The sequence below is a fragment of the Lethenteron reissneri genome, chromosome 18 (genome assembly GCF_015708825.2).
Source record: "Lethenteron reissneri isolate LAM-NWPU_2019-01 chromosome 18, ASM1570882v1, whole genome shotgun sequence".
Lineage (NCBI taxonomy): Eukaryota > Metazoa > Chordata > Hyperoartia > Petromyzontiformes > Petromyzontidae > Lethenteron > Lethenteron reissneri.
Window position 1 is genome coordinate 10,096,211 of NC_083796.1, and position 20,314 is coordinate 10,116,524.

At 44.5% G+C, this 20,314-nt stretch overlaps 1 protein-coding gene across 5 annotated transcripts in view; it reads left to right on the forward strand.

The window, feature by feature from the left end:
• Window positions 1-678: 678 nt before the first annotated feature.
• LOC133343848 (protein ENTREP2-like) overlaps window positions 679-20,314 on the forward strand; it is a 116,212-nt gene continuing 96,576 nt past the window's right edge. For all 5 annotated transcript variants that reach the window (XM_061553759.1, XM_061553760.1, XM_061553761.1 and 2 more), the window contains exon 1: window positions 679-1,087. In XM_061553759.1, coding sequence (XP_061409743.1) covers window positions 821-1,087 — 267 coding nt within the window. In that variant the 5' untranslated portion in view covers window positions 679-820. The remainder of the gene's footprint in view (window positions 1,088-20,314) is intronic.

Genomic DNA, 20,314 nt, shown 5'->3' on the forward strand with positions numbered 1-20,314 from the left:
CCTGTCCTCCGTCCACTCCGCCGGCGTCTGACCAGTGGATGGCCGACGCCTCTGGCTCTGGGCAACTCGGCATCGTCCCTTCGTGCCGACGTCGTTCACGCACCACCACCACCTCGTCGTCGTCGTCGTCATCATCCTGCCGCTGCTCATCCGCACGCGTCACGACTGCTTGCCGCTCATCAGCATCGTCGCGTTCCCGCTGGAGCGATTCCACAACCTCCTGCGCTCCTTCGCCCACCGCCTCGTGTCCTTTGCGCTTTGAACTATCGCCCCGTTTTCTGCGCCGCCGCCGTCGTCGTCATCGTCAGCGGTGCCTGGATCTCCGCGAGGGCTGTCGCCACGCCAATCGTCAGCTCACTCTCCTGCTCGGACGCCTCCGTCTCCGTCTGCGCCTTCTATCCTCCACCTTCATCGCGTCGTCTTCTTCTTAACCCGCGCCACCGGCTTCATCTTAAACTCGGCCTCCCCAATCTTGCGCACCAGAGTTTCCCATCTCCTCTTTCGCTCGTTCCAAGCGCGTCCCCGTCTCCCCGTCCACCTTCGTCACTCCCACCTCTTCACCCAGCGCCGTCTCTTCCTTTCCCCCAACTCCACCCTCCGTCTCCCCCTCCTCCTCCCCCTCCTGGCCACCAGCTTCTTCTGCACGGCGCGGCCACTGCCGCCGCGCGCGGCACCCCGGCTCCATGCGCCGCCGCCTCGCAGCTCCTTGTCCTCCGCCTTCTACTCCGCACCCCTCTCCGCCTCCTCCTCCTCGCCCTCCTCCACCTCCTGCCACCGCAGCCGAGGCACTCGGGGCCCCAGGGCTGGAGGGCCCCGCAGGATGCCTCTGAGGGTGTCCTCTGCGCGACCCCGAGAGCGGGCCCCGTCCCACGGCGATATTGGGACCGGGTCGTCTCTCGGTGGCCCGGGCCACCTGGGAGCGCTCACCCGGGTGGGACCGCCCCGGGCACGCGCACGTCTCCTGCTCGCCCTGGGGGTCACTCAGATGGTTCTCGGCGGTCTGATCGTGGCCGTGAGCTTCGCTGCGCTGGCGCTCACCACGTCGGCCAGGGTGCGCCACTCGTGCCCCTTCTGGGCCGGCTTCTCGGTAAGTTGTCCCGCCTGTGACTCGTCGATTGATTGCTGTGGCGTGCAAATTCGTTCGCTCGCGTTCCTCCGTTTCTTTGCCGTCAAATCATCGACATCCTTGGCGAGTACGTGGGTAAGAAGAAGAGGACTGCCGGGGAATATACAGCACGGGCTGTTGTTGTGTGGACTGTAGCTGCGAGTTTGCTAGGAAATGGTAGTACGGCAATGGATTATTAAATCTATCTGTGCAGAGTTTGTGGTGTGTTACATCTCCTCCTCGAGTGCACGTAGTTCATCTCCAGGCACTCTTGTTTTTTTTGACATGCCACGCGGGAGTGGAATTGTCCATGAATATCAATGTAGGGTCAGGACGCTGTTGGAAAACTCTCGAAACTCGTTGAAACTTTGCAGGGTAAGTTAAAAGCGGCTTATTATATATTTGTGGAACTAGACTGCGGTTATTTTCGCCACTAAACACTTGTATTGTTTCATCGATTCATTCATTCATTGTGTTGACTGAAGCTCTCTCTGTAGAGGGGCACTTTTCCGAGCTGCCTCGTTATTATGCAGTTTTTTCCCCCTCCGTTCAAAATCTGTCTCAAATGAGACTGTGACCCAGCTGTACCAACACCTATTATCTATAAATATTTATATTTTCCCCCCATTCCAAATAACACACTGCCCTATTGGATTGATATATGGTGATACCGTTTTTTCTTACATTATTCATGAAAAGGCTGCCTTTTGATTGAGACTGTGAGGCCAGTTGGACTTTTACCTGGTTACAGAAAGGGTTTTGGTTTTTGTTTATTACAATTCCAAAAAAGGACACATTTCTGCACGGCACTTGTGTTTGTAAATTCACATTCGTTCCATTCAAGTTACTTTCTGAAATGCTTTACTGTTCAATGTCGGACTAAAGTATGTGGATATTAAATTTCGATTTAAAGCTTTCGTGACTGCAGGGATTGATCTTCTTGGTTCTTTCGGTAAAGTCACGTAGAAGGGAAATAATACAATAATAAAAATGAAACATAATAAAATAATTCTCACGACGTTTCGGCCACAACGCAAGCAGCCGTCCTCAGGTGAAGAACAGGTCTGTCGGAAAGACAGCGTCATTCAGACGGAAAGACCTGTTCTTCACCTGAGGACGGCTGCTTGCGTTGTGGCCGAAACGTCGTGAGAATTATTTTACTATGTTTTATTTTTATTACTTTATTATTTCCCTTCTATGTGGATGTTATCTGCGGGTATAGACACCTGAATTTATTCCCACAATGTGGATACTTTTTTAAAGCCGCGTTTAAAGGCACATTATCTTTATTCCGCTTATTCGATGTAGCTGTCCTTATTCTCCCGTGGCATTTCCTTCGTCTTAATCTTACAAGGCGCCTCGAGACATTAGTGGAAGGCGCTTTTCAAATAAATGTAAATGATTATTATTTATTCTCGGCATTACTTTTCAAATTAAGCAGTCACCTTGTGCTACAATAGTTTCCTTTCAATTCTATCAACCTGCTTGGATATATGCTGCACTTAATGAATACCATCAAACATATGTTTTCTTTTGATGTTTTATCGTAAAATTGCTTCAGTGAAATAGTTTTTCATTAGGCAGTGTAATGTGAACTTGTTATGCTCGTGTGGTTATGTATATTTAACATTTTGGCGACGAGCCCTTGCAGGTACACTATTGAGCACCCTCACAATGTTATTATCATTGCTGGTTTGTTACGGTGTTCGCATTTAGTGCAGAGCAATGTATTCATCCACTGCTGGATGAAGGCCTCCCCCACATCGTTTTCGGTGACGGGGGTTGTTTTTGCCCGTACCTCGCCACGCTCGTCAGTACGGCCTAGCCACGTGGATCGGCCGATGGTGGTCCAGCTGTCACTCGCCACTCACGATCGCTGTGGCCGGGAATTCAACTGGCACAGTGCTTAGCCCACAGTGCGCTCACCACTGTGCCACCGCTCCACGCTTAATGCTGTACCGTGTGAAACAAGTTTGTCTGATGATTTACACAGCATGCCGATATTGTACTTGGGACATTGATGTGCAGGATTACGGAGCACAGGTACTTTTCACGACGTGCAGAGCTGTATGGGGAGGGGCATTGTGGAATTCGTGTGATGACCGTTGCCTATAATTACTTGTACATCCTCAGAATATACTTATTTCATTATATTAAGCACACCTCTTGTGTATATATAGACGGAGCTTCCAACTCCTTAATAAGCATCGCTACTCCCAATGGAACGTGTCATCACATTACAACACGTGCTTATACAACTGGCACAAGCTTTCGCACACTCAACGGCATTCATGTCGGTGTGGAGTTGAAGTCCCCAAACAAACAGAGGGCATGACAGTATCTCGCTATGGGGGGGGGGGGGGGGGGTGAGATAATGAATCTGCCTTGGGCCAGGGACAAAATGAGGTTGATTTAATGGGCGATTAAAAAACCCATCTGCATTGAACACGCTACGTAATCTTTATAATATTAATGAATGCCACGCATCGTTTATCTTATTGTGTTTAGAAACTAGTGTTGAATCTTGACGTAAAGCTTTCGTGGCTGCACGAATTCATATTGCTTGGGTCTTTCGGTAAAGTCACGTAGATAGAACAATAAAAGAATAGAAATAAAAAATTAAAATAAAGTGATTAAATAAAAATATTTAAAAAATCACGACGTTTCGATCGCCATGACCTGATGACCTGATGACGATTGCTTGTGTTGCGATGGAAACGTCGTGATATGTTATTATTATTTTTAATTCACTTTATTTTCATTTTCATTATTTTATCGTTCTATCTACGTGACTTTACCGAAAGACCCAAAGAATATTAAATCTAGTGTTGGATATATAAAGTACTTCTCGGTATGCTGACTTGGCAGCAGAATTTTGACGTGGTATTATGATTACATTGCGTTTCAGCCTGATATTGTTTGACTTTGGTTTAATAACCCGGTCTGCCATAGAGAATGGTTTATGTTCACTTCCTAAATTCAGTGCTCAGACATGCTGTCATTTCGTATTACCTGGATGTTTTCAAACATCAGCACCACCATGTGAACCAAAAACAACCATTGGTGCTACATATTATGCGTTTCTTTTTTTTATCAAAAAGCAATAAGTCCCTAAATGAAAACCGGCCTGCACAATTGTTGCTGTACACTGCAATGTTTTTCTCTCTCCAATAAAGTGGCCAGAAACATGCCGTTTTGAGTAATGTAATGGTACAATTAGTCTCCACATGTATTCCCGAGACAAAATGCCCACGAATGTTTACTTTGGTCCCTTGTACGATAATATGATAATATTGTACTTGAACGGTTTAGAGTGGTGGCATAGTAGTGAGCACACTGCACTATGAGCCCGGCGACCTGAGTTCCCATTCCCAGGGGCGTGTGACATTTCTGCAAGTCCTGAGTAGCAGTCCCATTCACCAACCTGCATTGCCCAATGTGGTAAAGTGTAATACAATGTCAAATAACTTCCATCGTGCACTGCGTGCGTAGGCCTTGCATAAACGTAGCAAATTGCACTTTTCCGTACAACCCTTAAGGAGCCGACCTGTTCTGTACATAGAGAGGTGCCCGTATCAACTGTGACCAAACTCGGGTTTCCTGATCCGTACCTCTGGTTGCCTGTTGGCTCGTGAAGACTGCACCATCATTCTCCCCATCCAACCATCAACATTCATTTGAGCAAATGCGACTGACGGTCGGACAGGCAGCAGTCATCGAGATATGGACAACTCTGGACCAGTTTTATCCTGATAATTGGTTTTTACCCTTCTATCTGGCAACAAAACTGACACCTTTTTTACAAGGAGTCATGTTTGCATAGACCACAATACCTGCAGTCATAATGCAAACAAAAACATAACTCTGATAATGTATGCACTGTCCTTGAAGTTGATTGGTCCACACCCGAGAAAGCTTTCCTTAGAGCCTAGTCTCACATGGGTTGGACCAGATGAAGCCAAAAGGCGCACAACTCAAAGACAATGCACCATCAGAGTATGAGAGCTCGGGGTAAGCATTTACACCATTGGAACCTCATTTGCCAGTAAAAAATATGATAATTGTTTTTTTACCCTTCTATCTGGCAACAAAACAGTTTTATCCTTATGAGGGCTCATCAGTAAAGGATAGTCACCGATGCTCACTTGCCCCAGAGTCTGCCTCTGGAAACCACATCTCCTCAGTCTTCAATTCCACACTTTGGGGCCCCATTATCTCAGCTAATGTCAACAATGATTAAATATGCAAATAGGCTATGCGCTCTTTACACATTTCTGCACGTTCTTTGAAACACAAGGGGGTTTCCCGTCCTGCACTATGATTCTGTTATGATGGGTTTTACAGTATTGATTGTGTAATGAATATTAAATGGGAATGTGTACTGTGCCGCATACGGTCGAGCTGGCTTGGTGAGCTCAAGCTAGGAATGGTACAATGAGCCGTGAGATCTCTTTTAGCAGGTGTGCTATGGACATATACGATATGATCGGTCAGATGGAAATTAATCTCAAACCCCTGCTGGTAAAAATCCGAGCAGATTTGCCAGCCAGATACATATAGTCGTTTCATAATCCATGAATCGTTGCTTAATAATCTGTCGCATATCGGCCTGAATATTTTCTTCCAAAATGCAATCTTGTATGAATTGCTCTAAATGTATTTTTGCAAGGATAGAGATGCGCATCGATGTACATTTCACCAGTACGGAATATCACAACTCTTGGTTGCAACAAACGCTTCATGGCCAAGACCCCAGCAGTGCTTATCAGTTCCTTTCTATCATTTATTTACACAGCGCATGAAAGTGAAAACTGAGGCGAGCTTGAAGTCCTGTGCGGCATTCAAATTGAATGGCGGCATAAGGGGTGCAGTTTGATGTTCGGCGATCAATGTTATCTTTCGGGACTCAAGGTGGGTATTTGGTTATGAAAAACGTGACCTTCAACGCCACCGTGAAACGCTTGCCGTCTCTGGCCGTTCAAATGTAAAACGGGACCGTCGCAATTGATGTGGGTGCAGTTCGACGGCTGTGAATGCTTGCCTCGTGACATCGACGTGAACTGAGCAGAGGAATTTTAAACACTTTATTGAATGCCGGTAAGCTTCCCTGACGCCTCTCCTTCATGTGCGACTCGTCGTTTGTCTATTCGTACACCACACCCCGCGACTGTGTTATTAGTGCGTGTTTTATATAAACGAATGTGTAATGGGAGGTTTTCTCTTGTACGTTGAACTTCTTTTGCACCATACGTAGCCAACCGCGCTAATCGGGAGGTGTTGGGGGGGAAGGCACTTGTCAGGGTTGGCAGCTGGGGTTAGGATTGTTCCGCATCTGCATCACGGCGCTTATGAAAAGTCCCCGCTCGTACAGTATGGTAGCTTTCTAAAAACGAAAGCATTGTCAGAGCGTTTAATTTTAGAGACGCCGACACCTCAAATGTGTGGCATTAAGGACAAGTCGCAGAGACATTAGCACGCGTCCCATGCGCGTGATTTTAAAAGGGGTTTGTTTTACATATTGCACTCGGATTTAAAGTGCAAACGTTTTAACGCCACAAATAAATATATTTGTTTGGCTTTGCAAGGCACGTGCATGTCCCATTTCGTGTTAAACCTGGGCAGCAGTGGTGGGCTTGTGCCGACCTTTCTGGAGGTCCTCGCCTTATTTGAGTTGCGTTAACCCCGCGTGTGACATAGCAACAGCAGAAGCATGCGGGTTCCGGGGGGGGGGCGGTGGGGGGTGCCACTTGGCCGGCTATTATGGGCCTCGCAAGCACATGGGCAACTGGGCCACACGGACAAGCTAAAATTTGCCGACAAGTGTTTGAACATGAGCCGAGGATCACACAGGACTGAAGTGTGATTGGCATTGCCCGTCTGGCATGTTGCAAAAACAGCACATGGCCACGTTGCTACTGCCCGTGGAAAAAAATATTATTAAGCAGAAAGAAAACCAGCCCGCTGTTATAACGCGCCCGTTCTCATGCAAACTGCCATTACCCATTGCCAGATTGTGCATTTTAATGGAGTAGTGTTTTTATATATATATGGCTTGTCATAGGGTGGGCATGCGAATTTGAATAATGTATACAGGGCTGTATATTATTCGTTCACTTGGATATATTCATCAGTTTTAAGGCAACGCGTGAAAAAAAATCACGACACGAATGGGGCTGTGTGTAATGGTTTTGGTATGTAGCGCCGTAAACCCAACAATCTGAATTTTTTTCTTTCTTGTCACAGTAAATGGCCAAGTCAATTATTCTCTAATTGGCTTCCAGCTTGGAAAGGGCATCCCCAAGGTCAAATTTGCCCTTGTTCGCTCACATTAAGTCGCCCGAGTTAAACGTGTGATATGATTGTGATCTTTAATTTTTTTTGACGTGCATCTCAATACCTCGAGAAAAAATGTTACGTCGTGAAAACAACAGCCATTGCCTCGATAAAATGTGAAAAATAAGGAAAATATCACAAACGACCCTACATTGATGTGTGCATTATGCAATAATAGGACATCACAATGTAGGCTTTCAAAAATGAAATAGCATTCCAATGAATGTGTAAATGTTAAACGTTTTTCTCTCCTACTGCTAAAGTAGCATTGCCATGTCTGCATTTCAATACATTCCCTTACGTTTAGATGTTTAAAGGTTCTTTTGGTAAAGTCACGTAGAAGGGAAATAATAAAATAATTGAAATAAAACATAATAAACATAATAAAAAGTTACATTTTTATTACTTTATTATTTACCTTCTACGTGACTTTACCGAAAGAACCAAGAAGATGAATCCCTGCAGTCACGAAAGCTTTAAATCGAAATAGGTTTAAAGGTCTTTTCTAGTATTCCTTTTGCTGTGAACTTCAGTTTGAACTATGTTTTAATACTCTAACACGGCGTAGCGTTCCTTGTGAACACACAGAATACTGTAACAAATATTATTTGCTGTACTGTACGAAAGAAAGAAAAATCCCGTAATGTCACTTGAATATGAATGTATACTTTACACTGTCAATCTATAATCGCCTTTCTGCCAACATTTCAAGTATAATTTATTCATAATTTAAGTTAGGCGTTTATATTACAGTTGGTTTGTTTATTTATTGTGTTTACAACTTGATTTTTGTTTTAGTTTTAAGTGAAATATACAGCGTGTGTTAATTATAAATTTATAATAGGTCTGGTTCACATGTGAGTGAACAAAAAAAACTCCCTCATAATTTCCAGAAGCAAAATAATAACAACAACAAAAAATCTAAAAATTATTACGTTTTTACCATTTCTTCCCTCGTTAATATTCACCAGCCCACATTGACCGGTATTGCGACGCATGCGTCAAACAACTCCCATGACCAGCAACATATCATGAGGGGGGGGGGGGGCTTCATTCAGGACTGGAGCCATCATGCAGTGGTCATTGCATTGCTGTGGAGAACCCAGCCACCTGACCTCCTTGTTCTCGTCAAAACACGAGTGACGAACGATACCTGAACCGGTCTTGGGCCTTCTCTTCACCAACCCGCATTGACCTGTGAGGTGAAGTCCGGGCAAGCAATCCCCGAGATAGATACGGTAACCAGCGGCCTTCATCTTGCCAGAATGTACGTTATTGGGTATGCACGTTCAAGTTCAAGTTCATTTATTAGGTACAGCCCTGTGAGCCATTCGGCTCTTGAATCGGGTGCAACCGCAACAAACAAAAAACAAAAACATGAACAAGAAAACATCTTATAGTGAATATGTGACTGAGTGCAAACAGAAAATCCAAGAAAAGACAGCAAAATATTGCAGAAAAAACACAGTACACCAACACTGTGTGCAAAAATCCCAGTGGGATGCAAGTCAAACAACAACAACAACAACAACCACAAGACAACTTAGATTAAGGCCATCAGTCTAACTCCGTACTACAACAAACAAACATGGCTAAACCAATAAACTTTTAGAAATCACCAAAATAAAGCCATAAAAGCAATGAAACAGTGATCATAGGAACTGTGACGGAATTTTCACAATAAATGACATAAACGTATCTATGTTGAACTGATTTCGCACCGTATGTAGCCAACTGTGCGATTCGGAGGTGTGGGGGGTGGGGAGGTGCTGTGGTTAGGACACTGCACTAATGTGGATCGAGTGATCTGAGTGCAATTACTAGCCATGGCTGAGATGAGTGGTGAGTGATTTCTGAACTGGTGCTCGGACCCCCGTCACCAACCCACATTGACCAGTATTGTGAAGAATCGTTGAGTACGCCCACGTGACCCCAATGGTGTCGGGAGGTCTTCGTCCAGCATTAGGTTGACAAAGGCACGGCGATGTTTTTGTTTTACAACAGAAAAAACCAGAGATTTTTACAATAGTGTTCTTCTTCTTGGTTCTTTCGGTAAAGTCACGTAGAAGGGAAATAATAAAATAATAAAAATAAACATAAGAAATAATTCTCACGACGTTTCGGCCACCAGTCCTCAGGTGAAGAACAGGTCTGTCAGAAAGACAGCGTCCTCAGGTGAAGAATAGGTCTGTCGGAAAGACGCTGTTCTCCACCTGAGGACGGCTGCTTGCGTTGTGGCCGAAACGTCGTGAGAATTATTTTATTATGTTTTATTTTTATTATTTTATTATTTCCCTTCTACGTGACTTTACCGAAAGAACCAAGAACATGAATCCCTGCAGTCACGAAAGCTTTAAATCGCAACGGTGTCCTTCATTGCAAGGCCATCAGGGGCCTCTGGCGGCCTCTGATGGCCTTTAGTGCGGCCCACCGACGACACACAACACGTGACAACACCCCGCCCCCCTCCCCGTCCCATCATCGTGCTGCTGTCAAGCCCCCAGTGGTTTCAAAAGTGTGGCTGCCCTCGCGTTGATGATGTCTTGCCGGTGAAGTGGGCCCCCTCTGAAAATGAATTTGTGAAGAACGCTGTTTTGTAACGTTTTGACGGAACCTGTGTTTTCACCAACACCTTAAGTTAACCCGATACTGTATATATGTTTGATTTTACCGACTTGAGTTTTGCATGTTAATTAGCAAATGGTTTTGCATTCATAATTTACATATTTTAATTGTACACGGTCAGTCTGTGTTTTGCATTACGTTGCTGTGACACAATTGCATCCATATTAGATCAGGCTTTGCATAAATATCCTCATGACTAAACATATTTGCAAAATGCTCTGTATATATTTTGTTGTCATATGCCCAGGTATTTTTAACCAGTTAAAAAAGTTCACGATGAAAGTTATTTTTGGAGAGACGCAATTGCTATAATCTGGCAATAAACGTTAAAACTACTTGTCAATGCATTTGTGTGGTCATAAAGTTATGTTTTCCTAAGAAGTGTTTCACTGATACTCCGTACATAATGTTACTGGTCCTTGTTTTTTCTCTCCATCAAAATCAGTTGGTCGTCCACACATTGTATGTTGAAAATGGTGTGCACGTGACCATACGTCTATGATAATGGCTGTAGACTACACAGTACTACGTATTGATATTTTATCCAGAAAAATCATGCATTCTTTAAAAAAGTCACTGAAGTATTTATTCTTTGACAACTTGTATTGTTTGAAAGGTTGTGAAAGAATTATCTTGACCTTTCCAATATATTTTGGGTCTCATGTAACTTTCCGCTACATCTCTGGTAATTGACGGTCATGTATTCATCTTCATCACAAAAAGGTACATATATTTTTGCATGACAGCGATCAACATCAAGATTTTTAAACATTTATTTTGTCTGAATAACAATGGCCGTGAAGACATCTGTTTTACGTTTTCGTAGGAATGGATGTTTCTAGAACTTTTTTTTCTTACTGACCGCATTAAAAGTTGTGCGGTTTCTTTTTTGCCTAAAGAACATATTCAACATGTGGTATTTGGGAAATTGGTTGTTAGCAAGTTTTACAAGGTGCAGAGGAAACATAGTAAAAAAAAAAGCAAGGCATTTTAATATCCAGTGACTTCTTTACATGTTAACTACCTCACCTGGTATACAGGAGATCGTGGGTTCGATCCCGACCCTGACGCCTGCTGTATATTTGGAGTTTGCGTGTTCTACCTGTGGTTGCATGGATTTTTCTCCGGGACCTCCGGTTTTTCCCTCCACATTTAGAAACACGCGTTTAGAGTATTTTTCTGCGATACATTTCCACGTGATGAGCCGCTTCGTTGACCTGTCATTTGTGGCCAGGTTTCTTCAGAAAAATAACTACATAGCTCAATGGGCCTCACCTGGTAAAACATAAAAAAATATGCTGCATTTATATCCATATTACATTGTCATCTAGAAGTTTAACGTTCACTGCTGATGCAGGATTACGGTTAAATGTTTTTTTAAAAAAAGGTTTGCAAATCTCACTTTGCTGTGGCTCCTTGTTTTATGGATCACGTGATACGCCGAAATGCCACCACACGGGTGCCTATGGATGTACTCAACCATTCGTGCTCTCTGCGCTACAATTCATCTTCTTGGTTCTTTCGGTAAAGTCACGTCGAATGGAAATAATAGAATAATAAAAATAAAACATAATAAAATAATTCTCACGACGTTTCGGCCACAACGCAAGCAGCCGTCCTCAGGTGGAGAGCAGGTCTGTCGAGTAGACAGAGTCTTTTATTATTTCCATTCTACGTGACTTTACCGAAAGAACCAAGAAGATGAATCCCTGCAGTCACGAAAGCTTTAAATCGAAATTTAAGTGTACAATTGTTGCACGTCTTCTGGAGAGAGAATGCCTACGTAACCACAGCAATTCCTAAGAAATCTAGCGCATTCTACGATTCGCATGTACGGCCCTTTGCCAATCCACTGCTGGATGCAAGCCTTACCAGTGCTGTGTCGGTCGCGGGGATTGTTTGACAATATTAATTATCGGCGCTGGTCGGTGCAGGTTGGTGAAAGAGGAGGCTCAGGGACTTGTTGAGGACACACAAATGATGTTCGTCATTGCAGGAAATTAAACTCGTGTCGTTAGGTCAGTAAAAAAATTACTTTCACCACTGTGCCACGACTCCACACCATTAGGTTACTAGTAATGCATGCATTAGTGTCCATGCTTGCGTTTATATTAAATTAATGTAAGCCTTTTGTTTGAAATTTGCTTTTCACTTAAAAGTACAACTTTATATGAATTTAGCAAACAAACATCATGTTAAATGTTCCACTGGAACAATTCCATAATAGCAGTGCAGTGTTGTAATAATGTGCTTTGTATAAACGTTGCTTTGCATAATAAAAAAAAATATGTTTTAAACTCATACACTCATACGGTGACACTGCACGCTTTGATTAAAATCAGTCTCTGAAAATAAATTACATTCCATACACACATTGATAAGAGTGGCGTAGGTTTAAGGCTTGTCATACGGCTGTGACCAGCTGGCAAAAATCAATGTGTCATAAACATGTTTCTGGCTGGTAGCATGTTGATAACGCAAACTTCTTTAGGAAAACAGATTTCACCATCTTACTCTGCCCTGTCGCAAGTAATTACAGGCTGTGTGCGAGAAGGAATCGGCAGAACGTCGTCTCTGGCGACTTGTCAGCGATGTGCAAGCCCAACCACAGATTAAATGTTGCAAACGTGCCCGAGGAAAAGGTGGGGCCTGTGTGTTTTCAAGGGGTGGTGTTGTTGAGTAATTTCTGTCACGAACGGGTTTGCGTCTCGGCACCCTTTTTGTCTTGTTGGTTGCATCAGATCTGTGCTCCTCACGTGCGCTGGGGCCCAATCCGCGATCTCCTTGATCTGTGACAACTTTGGAAATAGTTGCTTCTTTTGACCACCCCGCCGTCAATGTCAGGAGCGGTTTGCTGCAAGAGTTTTGAAAACTCTTGTGAACGATCGTCGATGGTTGCGTTGATCTTCCAGAAACAATATAATTTGTCCAAATATAACGTATTTTTTTGTCGTTCTTTAAATACGTCAAAGATATCTCGTAGCGTACTTGGGGGTATCACACACTGACGTTGGCAATCCTTCATTGGATCGCCCATTTCCACTCGTGCCAAATTGTTGTTGGTAAGGTATCGCGCCCGACAACCAAATGGGCAGAATCGCGCCCGATCTTGTCACAACTGGGCAGCTAAGCAGGTTGTAGCCTGGTGGGTACTCTGATGAGCGACAACTCGGTCTTGCGAGCTGATTTGTTTGCCGTTGGGGGCTGCGCAGTCGGCAGGAGACAAGCGTCTTGTGAGTTCTAGATTTGAAGCTTTCGTGACTGCAACGATTCATATTCTTAGGTTTTGTCGGTAAAGTCACGTAGGAATTTTTTTTTTATAAAAGTAAAATAAAAATAAAATAAAAATCACGACGTTTCGGAGGCAACACAAGCTTCTGTCTTCAGGTGGAACCGTCACAGCACGCTTGCTGTATCAAGTGAGAGAAATTCCAAGAGATCCGACCTTGTGTATATACTGGTTGAGGGGGGAGGAGCCAGGGTAGGCCTCTGGGTAGGAGTTTTTTATGATTATGATAAGGTTGGTGCGGCTGAAGCTACGGCTAGTCTACATAACAAAGGACTGAGCCTTTGTTATGTAGACGTGATTTCACCGAAAAAATCTAAGAATACGTCTTGTGAGTGTTGATCCGCGTACTTTTGCGGGAACTTTATTTGGGAACCCCCAATTCCGCCAAGGTGCCGAACACTCCGTCCGTGTCATTGGCCAACTGTCCAAATGTCGAGGAACTCTCCTGAAAAAACGTGTCCCGTGGCTCAGTGAGGTTATCTGTGGGTGAATAATTGGGATTGTACCTCACTCTGCACCTGGTGGGGTGTGTTTGCTCACAGGACAAAAGACTGCACAACTAATTAGACAAGCACGTAAAAATCTCACACCGATAATGACGTATAGGTGTCATGTATAGGTGACATTACATGTGATTTCGTTACAGTCCTTTGTTAATTCACTACTGGGTTGAAGGCCTGCCTGTGCAGCTGTGTCGATCGTGGGGCTTGTTTGACCATATTTGAGTACCCACGGCTGCTTTCCATAGCAATACCCGCGCGCTTTCCGATACGCTTCTGCGGCCGTCTGGAACGCTCTTTCTTGCGATGTTAAGTAGCCACTGGAGCGATGCACTTTTAAACCATCTAGATTTTAAAGCTCATTTATTTAGAATTGCTTTTTGTGTTTAGTTTTTTGTCCTTCCCCCGCACCTCCTATTAGCACGGCTGGCTACGTGCGGTGTGAAAGAAGTTCAACATACATGCGTGTCACTCGCCACTAATGTTTGACGTGAAGATACATTTAACTCGAGCAATAGGGCCCATGGTGCAATGCAGAGAACCACTGTGCCTGTGCTTACTCACGCCTGATATGCTGATGTGCAACATTTGTAAAAACAAATATTCATGCGTATCAATGCGCATGCATATTTTACGTACTTATGTATTCACAATGCAAGAATATAAAAAAACTGAGTTTCAAAATTCATATTCATAACCAGACCATTAAAAAAAGTTAAAGCCATACTTTTTGTTATGTCCACACGTCTTTAGTCAGAAGATATCTCGCAATGTGATCTTGAGCAGCCGATCTTAAGATCACTGCTCAAAATGCAGTTTTATTTTTTGCATTAAAAATTGTCCGTCATTATTGTGGAATTTACGGTTCCGAATTGGCCGAGGGTTTTCCCTTCCAGTGGTCGAATGCCTTTTGTGAAGCTCACAGTAAGATCCCTGTGGATTCAGGCAAGTCCATGCTAATTGCTGTATTTACAAATTCATTTAATTCATAGCCTCAATCTAACTCAAAGAACAAGATGCACACAAAGCACTCACGCTGAGATTTCAAACAAGCACAAAATTGATCACAACCACGAAGCCCCCTGATGACTCGTGATCTAGTAATCCGCTATGTTTGCCAAGTACTTTTAAGTGTTATGCATCTCTAAAGATACCGTATAATACACAAGGGGGGATGTAATGGCAATGAAATTTGCGAATAAATAATGTCCACAAGGAAGATGCATTCACCAGACACAAATCCTCGTCGTTGGGAAATTAAGGTGTATGTCTTTAGCTCCGAGCGTTGCACGTTGACCAGATGTTGCCAGTTTATCACGTAGGAGGCTTTCGCGACCAATATCATCCATAATACAGGTTTTTGTTTTGGCTGTCGCCTGATGAAGCTTGTTGAAATTACTGGCGAAACGTCGTACTCAGATTGTAAATGTTGTGGCTTGGCTCTCCAACACACGGGTTAGTGCTGTACTCGTGACGAATTAGCCACGTTTTGTTTACGCGACACATTTTAATATTTACGCGATCTAACCCACAAAAAAAACCCTACATTACAGATGTTGTATTTACGTTGGGACACATTTTCTTCGCGTGGAATATTCTCGTGAACACCTCCCCCAATCAACCAAATTACAACCTTGCCTAAAGCAGTCTCCTAACCTGCGAAATGATCTCACTGTAGATCACTGGTTGTGAGATGCTTGCCAGCTTTCCAGAGGGAATTGCCACACGCTGTTAAGCCATCACCATTATTTACAAAAGGGCCCTGCAGTATGCACTGCTGAAACCATCTTGATGTAGATAAATTGATAAACCGGTCAGGGAGGGTTAGTCTCTCTCCATGGCATATTTACTACAAAAACAGGCTTCCCTTATCTTTTCTGCAAAGTGCAATTCCTGTGTGACAAATCATATTTGAAGGTTATAGGATGGTTACATTTAATGAGGCTAATAGAGTCGAATGTACATAGAGTATGATTCCGTATGCATGGATTTCGCCTGCTCAAGACTAACATCTCACATCTGAGGTATTGGTCTTTATTCGTGACACTGTATTGCAAGCACCATATGCATGCACGTGCGTACGTGTTTATACATTACATTCACTTTCACGAGTGATTTACATATTTGCTTGCTTTATCATTACGATCCAAACAAGACCATTGGAACCTCATTTGCCAGTAAAAAATATGATAATTGTTTTTTTACCCTTTTATCTGGCAACAAAACTGACACCTTTTTTACAAGGAGTCATGTTTGCATAGACCATAATACCTGCAGTCATAATGCAAACAAAAACATAACTCTGATAATGTATGCACTGTCCTTGAAGTTGATTGGTCCACACCCGAGACAGCTTTCCTTAGAACCTAGTCTCACATGGGTTGGACCAGATGACGCCAAAAGGCGCAGAACTCAAAGACAATGCACCATCAGAGTATGAGAGCTCGGGGTAAGCATTTACACCATTGGAACCTCATTTGCCAGTAAAAATATGACAATTGTTTTTTTACCCTTCTATCTAGCAACAAAACAGTTTTATCCTTATGAGGGATCATCAGCAAAGGATAGTCACCGATGCTCACTTGCCCCAGAGTCTGCCTCTGGAAACCACATCTCCGCATGTTTGCATAGACCACAATACCTGCACGGCGCCTTTTGGCGTCATCTGGTCCAACACCATGTGAGACTAGGCTCTAAGGAAAGCTGCCTCGGGTGTGGACCAATCAACTTCAAGGACAGTGCATACATGATCAGAGTTATGTTTTTTGTTTGCATTATGACTGCAGGTATTGTGGTCTATGCAAACATGACTCCTTGTAAAAAAGGTGTCAGTTTTGTTGCCAGATAGAAGGGTAAAAGAACAATTATCAACGATCCAAACAAGAACATGCATTTCACTCTTCAGTATTCGTACGTGGACGAATGTGTGTTTTTGTGCGTAATTGGGCGAGATGAAGGAACGAGACAACGGCAGGCCAATGCACTTCTGTTGTAAACATCCTCGCCGTGTTCATTGCGAAGCTTTAACACTCACCGCAAACTGATGATGGTGTGGAAACTACCCCGAAATATTCACGGAGTTCGCATTCCTCTGTTGCTCGATCAGTCGCCCGCCCGCCCGCCCCTCCTCTGTCAAGCGGGAGCGCTGTGTCCAGCTGAGCTGGTGTCGTGTCAGGGTCCCCGTTGATCCCCTTCACGTTACACGCTCATCGATTCCCCATTGTTGTCGCGCTCCGCACGTCCGAGGACGCACGTGGTTTTTGCGCCCACTTGACGATGGGGCTGTGGTCATTTTTTTGCGTTGTGTGTGTGTGTGGGACGCAGACCCCAGTGGCAAGAGCGCTGATGGAAAGGGACGCGTGCGTTTCGGATTGCACGATAAAAATCTGGCAGTGCCGTGCAACTGCTTGCCAAACTGTAATGACGTTCAACGGGCACGCAGTCGATGTCGTTAAATCAAATTAAGGACTCGTTCATGAATTAATTTAAAAAGCCTCTCATATAATGGGCGAATCGTCCTCGAACGGCTGTGCTAAGGGCATTATGCCGTGAAGACTACTCTCATCAAACGTGTATGTGTGTTGAATTTCTTTCACGCCGTACTTACCAAACTGTGCTGATTGGAGGTGCGGGGGATAATAAACTTAACACGAAAAGCAGTTATCAAGAAATGAGTTTACCAATCTAGCGTTTTTGTCCTTCCCCCGCACCTCCTATTAATACGGCTGGCTACGTGCGGTGTGAAAGAAGTTCAACATACATGCGTGTCACTCGCCACTAATGTTTGACGTGAACATACATTTCACTCGAGCAATAGGGCCCATGGTGCAATGCAGAGAGCCACTGTTCCTGTGCTTACTCACGCCTGGTATGCTGATGTGCAACATTTGTAAAAACAAATATTTATGCGTATCAATGCGCATGCATGTTTTAACGTACTTATGTATTCACAATGCAAGAATATATAAAAAACTGAGTTTCAACATTCATATTCATAACCAGACCATTAAAAAAAGTTAAAGCCATACTTTTTGTTATGTCCACACGTCTTTAGTCAGAAGATATCTCGCAATGTGATCTTGAGCAGCCGATCTTAAGATCACTGCTCAAAATGCAGTTCCAGACGGCCGCAGAAGCGCATCTGAAAGCGTGCGATGTGGCGACCGTCTTTATTCGATGGTTAGACAAAAGCCGCCATTGCTGCGAGGATGGTCCAGAGTTCGCGTGATGGTCCATGCCCGCTGGTATGGACCATCATGTTTTGCGTACAAAAACACATTTGTTTAAAAAGGTAAAGGTGCAGCCCTGCAATTGCTTGCTAGCGCCGCACCTAGAAGGGCCTCCACTAGAAGGTGCTCTCTAGGGTATGTTGCCCTACTCTTCCACCCAGACCAGGCATCTTGAAAGAGGTGGGAATCCCCAAAAATGTTCACGACCACACGCAAAACTGCTGTGTATCCAATTACACAGGGAGCGCAAATCGGTTACCCCTGGATTTGCAAGTCCAATGTGATAACCGTTACTCCACGGCCAGCATGTCAGCGACCGCGGACACTTTCAATACTTTTCTTTAACCAAGTTTCGTTCTGTACAGGAGATATTAAGTGTGCGGTGTCTCGTGGTGCCATAGTCCCGAGGGGAGAAGCCGCATGTCCAAGAGGAGCAAGATGCGGAGTTGTGGCACCGCAAGACTGTGGGGGGATGACAGCCACATTTAAATGTATTCATTCAGCAATTGATAGAGCCTGGCTGATGATAATACAGAAATATTGTTTTTACGTTTGTAGTAGTCACTTCAGAGACACTAATAGTCGGAGGCACACACATTTATTATATACTTCCACAGTACAGGGGGTAACTATACACGGTTCAGGACAGCCGGCACACTTCCTGACCCACAACGCCGAGGAGGTGAAGATGGGGACGAAGACTTGCGCAGACGAAGGGTTCCATTCCAAACGACAGCCCTGACCCAGCGTCAGGACCTCCCTTTTATCCTCCCGGCGTGGCCTGGCTCCGCCCTCGGCCACGCCCCCTTCTGGAACCTACCAGAAGGTTCTGGGCTTTGCCCCACATATCCCCTCTGTCACCTTTACCCTACATCCCTTACCCCGCCTATCACGTGCCCTGCTGGCAGACCGGCTGCTGTGTCCTCAGATCCCCCCTCTCTGCCAGCAACCGGCGCTACGCGCTCCAGGGCACACTTCACGTGCCCTGCTGGTAGACCGGGCTACTACACCCACAATCCCGCTCTCTGCCAGCAACCGGCGCTACGCGCCCCAGTGACCCATTCTATGTCACTACACATTTAATGAAAATGCATTTCCCAAATGACAATTACACCAATCCCAGAAACGTTTTAGATTCGCCACGATACTCCCAAGTGTTTGGGGGACAACATAAGGGCACTGAACGGATGGGCAGATGCAGACATTGCCGAAAAACTTTAGTACGCTCTGCTCGTGAGGGTTTACAAATTGCCTTCACAGACCGCGCTAAGCATGGACTGCTGAAGTTGCCAATAAATTTGATAGTGATATATATATACAACAAAAACAACAAAAACCAGTTGCACACAATGCATTAACATTCATTCGGGAAGAAGATGACAGTATGCCCTTAGCTCAGGTGGAATCATATTCTGCGGGTGGTTTTCAAGCTTCCAACAATCACTTTCTTTAAAACAGACCCGAGTTTCATATTCCAATAAAAAAATCAACTTCGTGATAGGTGACATACTTTGGCCAGCAAGTGCTGTTTTTTGGGAATTTTATAATTTCACCAATTTATATGCAGACTAAATTAAAGTAATAATATAGCTTAATTGGTGCATGCTGGCTATATATATTTCCAGGGGCAACTTGGGCCAATGGCTAAAATATAACATTTTTCGAGCAGGTTTCTCACATACTGACACATTGCTTTTAACACCAGATGTAGCATTTGCCGGTAATTGCCCAGCAAATTTGGCGGTTCATTATCCCACTGGCGTGTTAGTTACGGTTGTCCTGAGTGTTTTTCTCGATGCATACATTAGCGCTTTACGCATACACCATAATACAGTCCAAAATTTTACTGGTAGGAGCCTCCTGGATACACCAGCCCACAGAGGATTATTGTGTCCGTCCGTCCGTCGTGAATCAAAAAATGGGATGGGTGGGGCTGGGTGGAGAGGGGAGGGTGGGGAGGGGCTGGGTGGGGAGGGGAGGGTGGGTAGGGGCTGGTCATGCCGCGGTGCCCTTATAAAACTCAACGTTTAACCTACTCACGCCGGCTTGTGCCCGCCCTCACAGTCGGGCATATTTGCGGAATACACCACGCCGCCGTTGACCCTGGCCATTGACCGAGCAACCCAACGTTCCTACCAGCTCCCTCCGCAGGAATGTGTTTTTTTAACATACACTGCCCCTTTGAAGTGATGTCTGGCTTCTATAGTTGACACGCAGGATGGCCGTAGCCTCA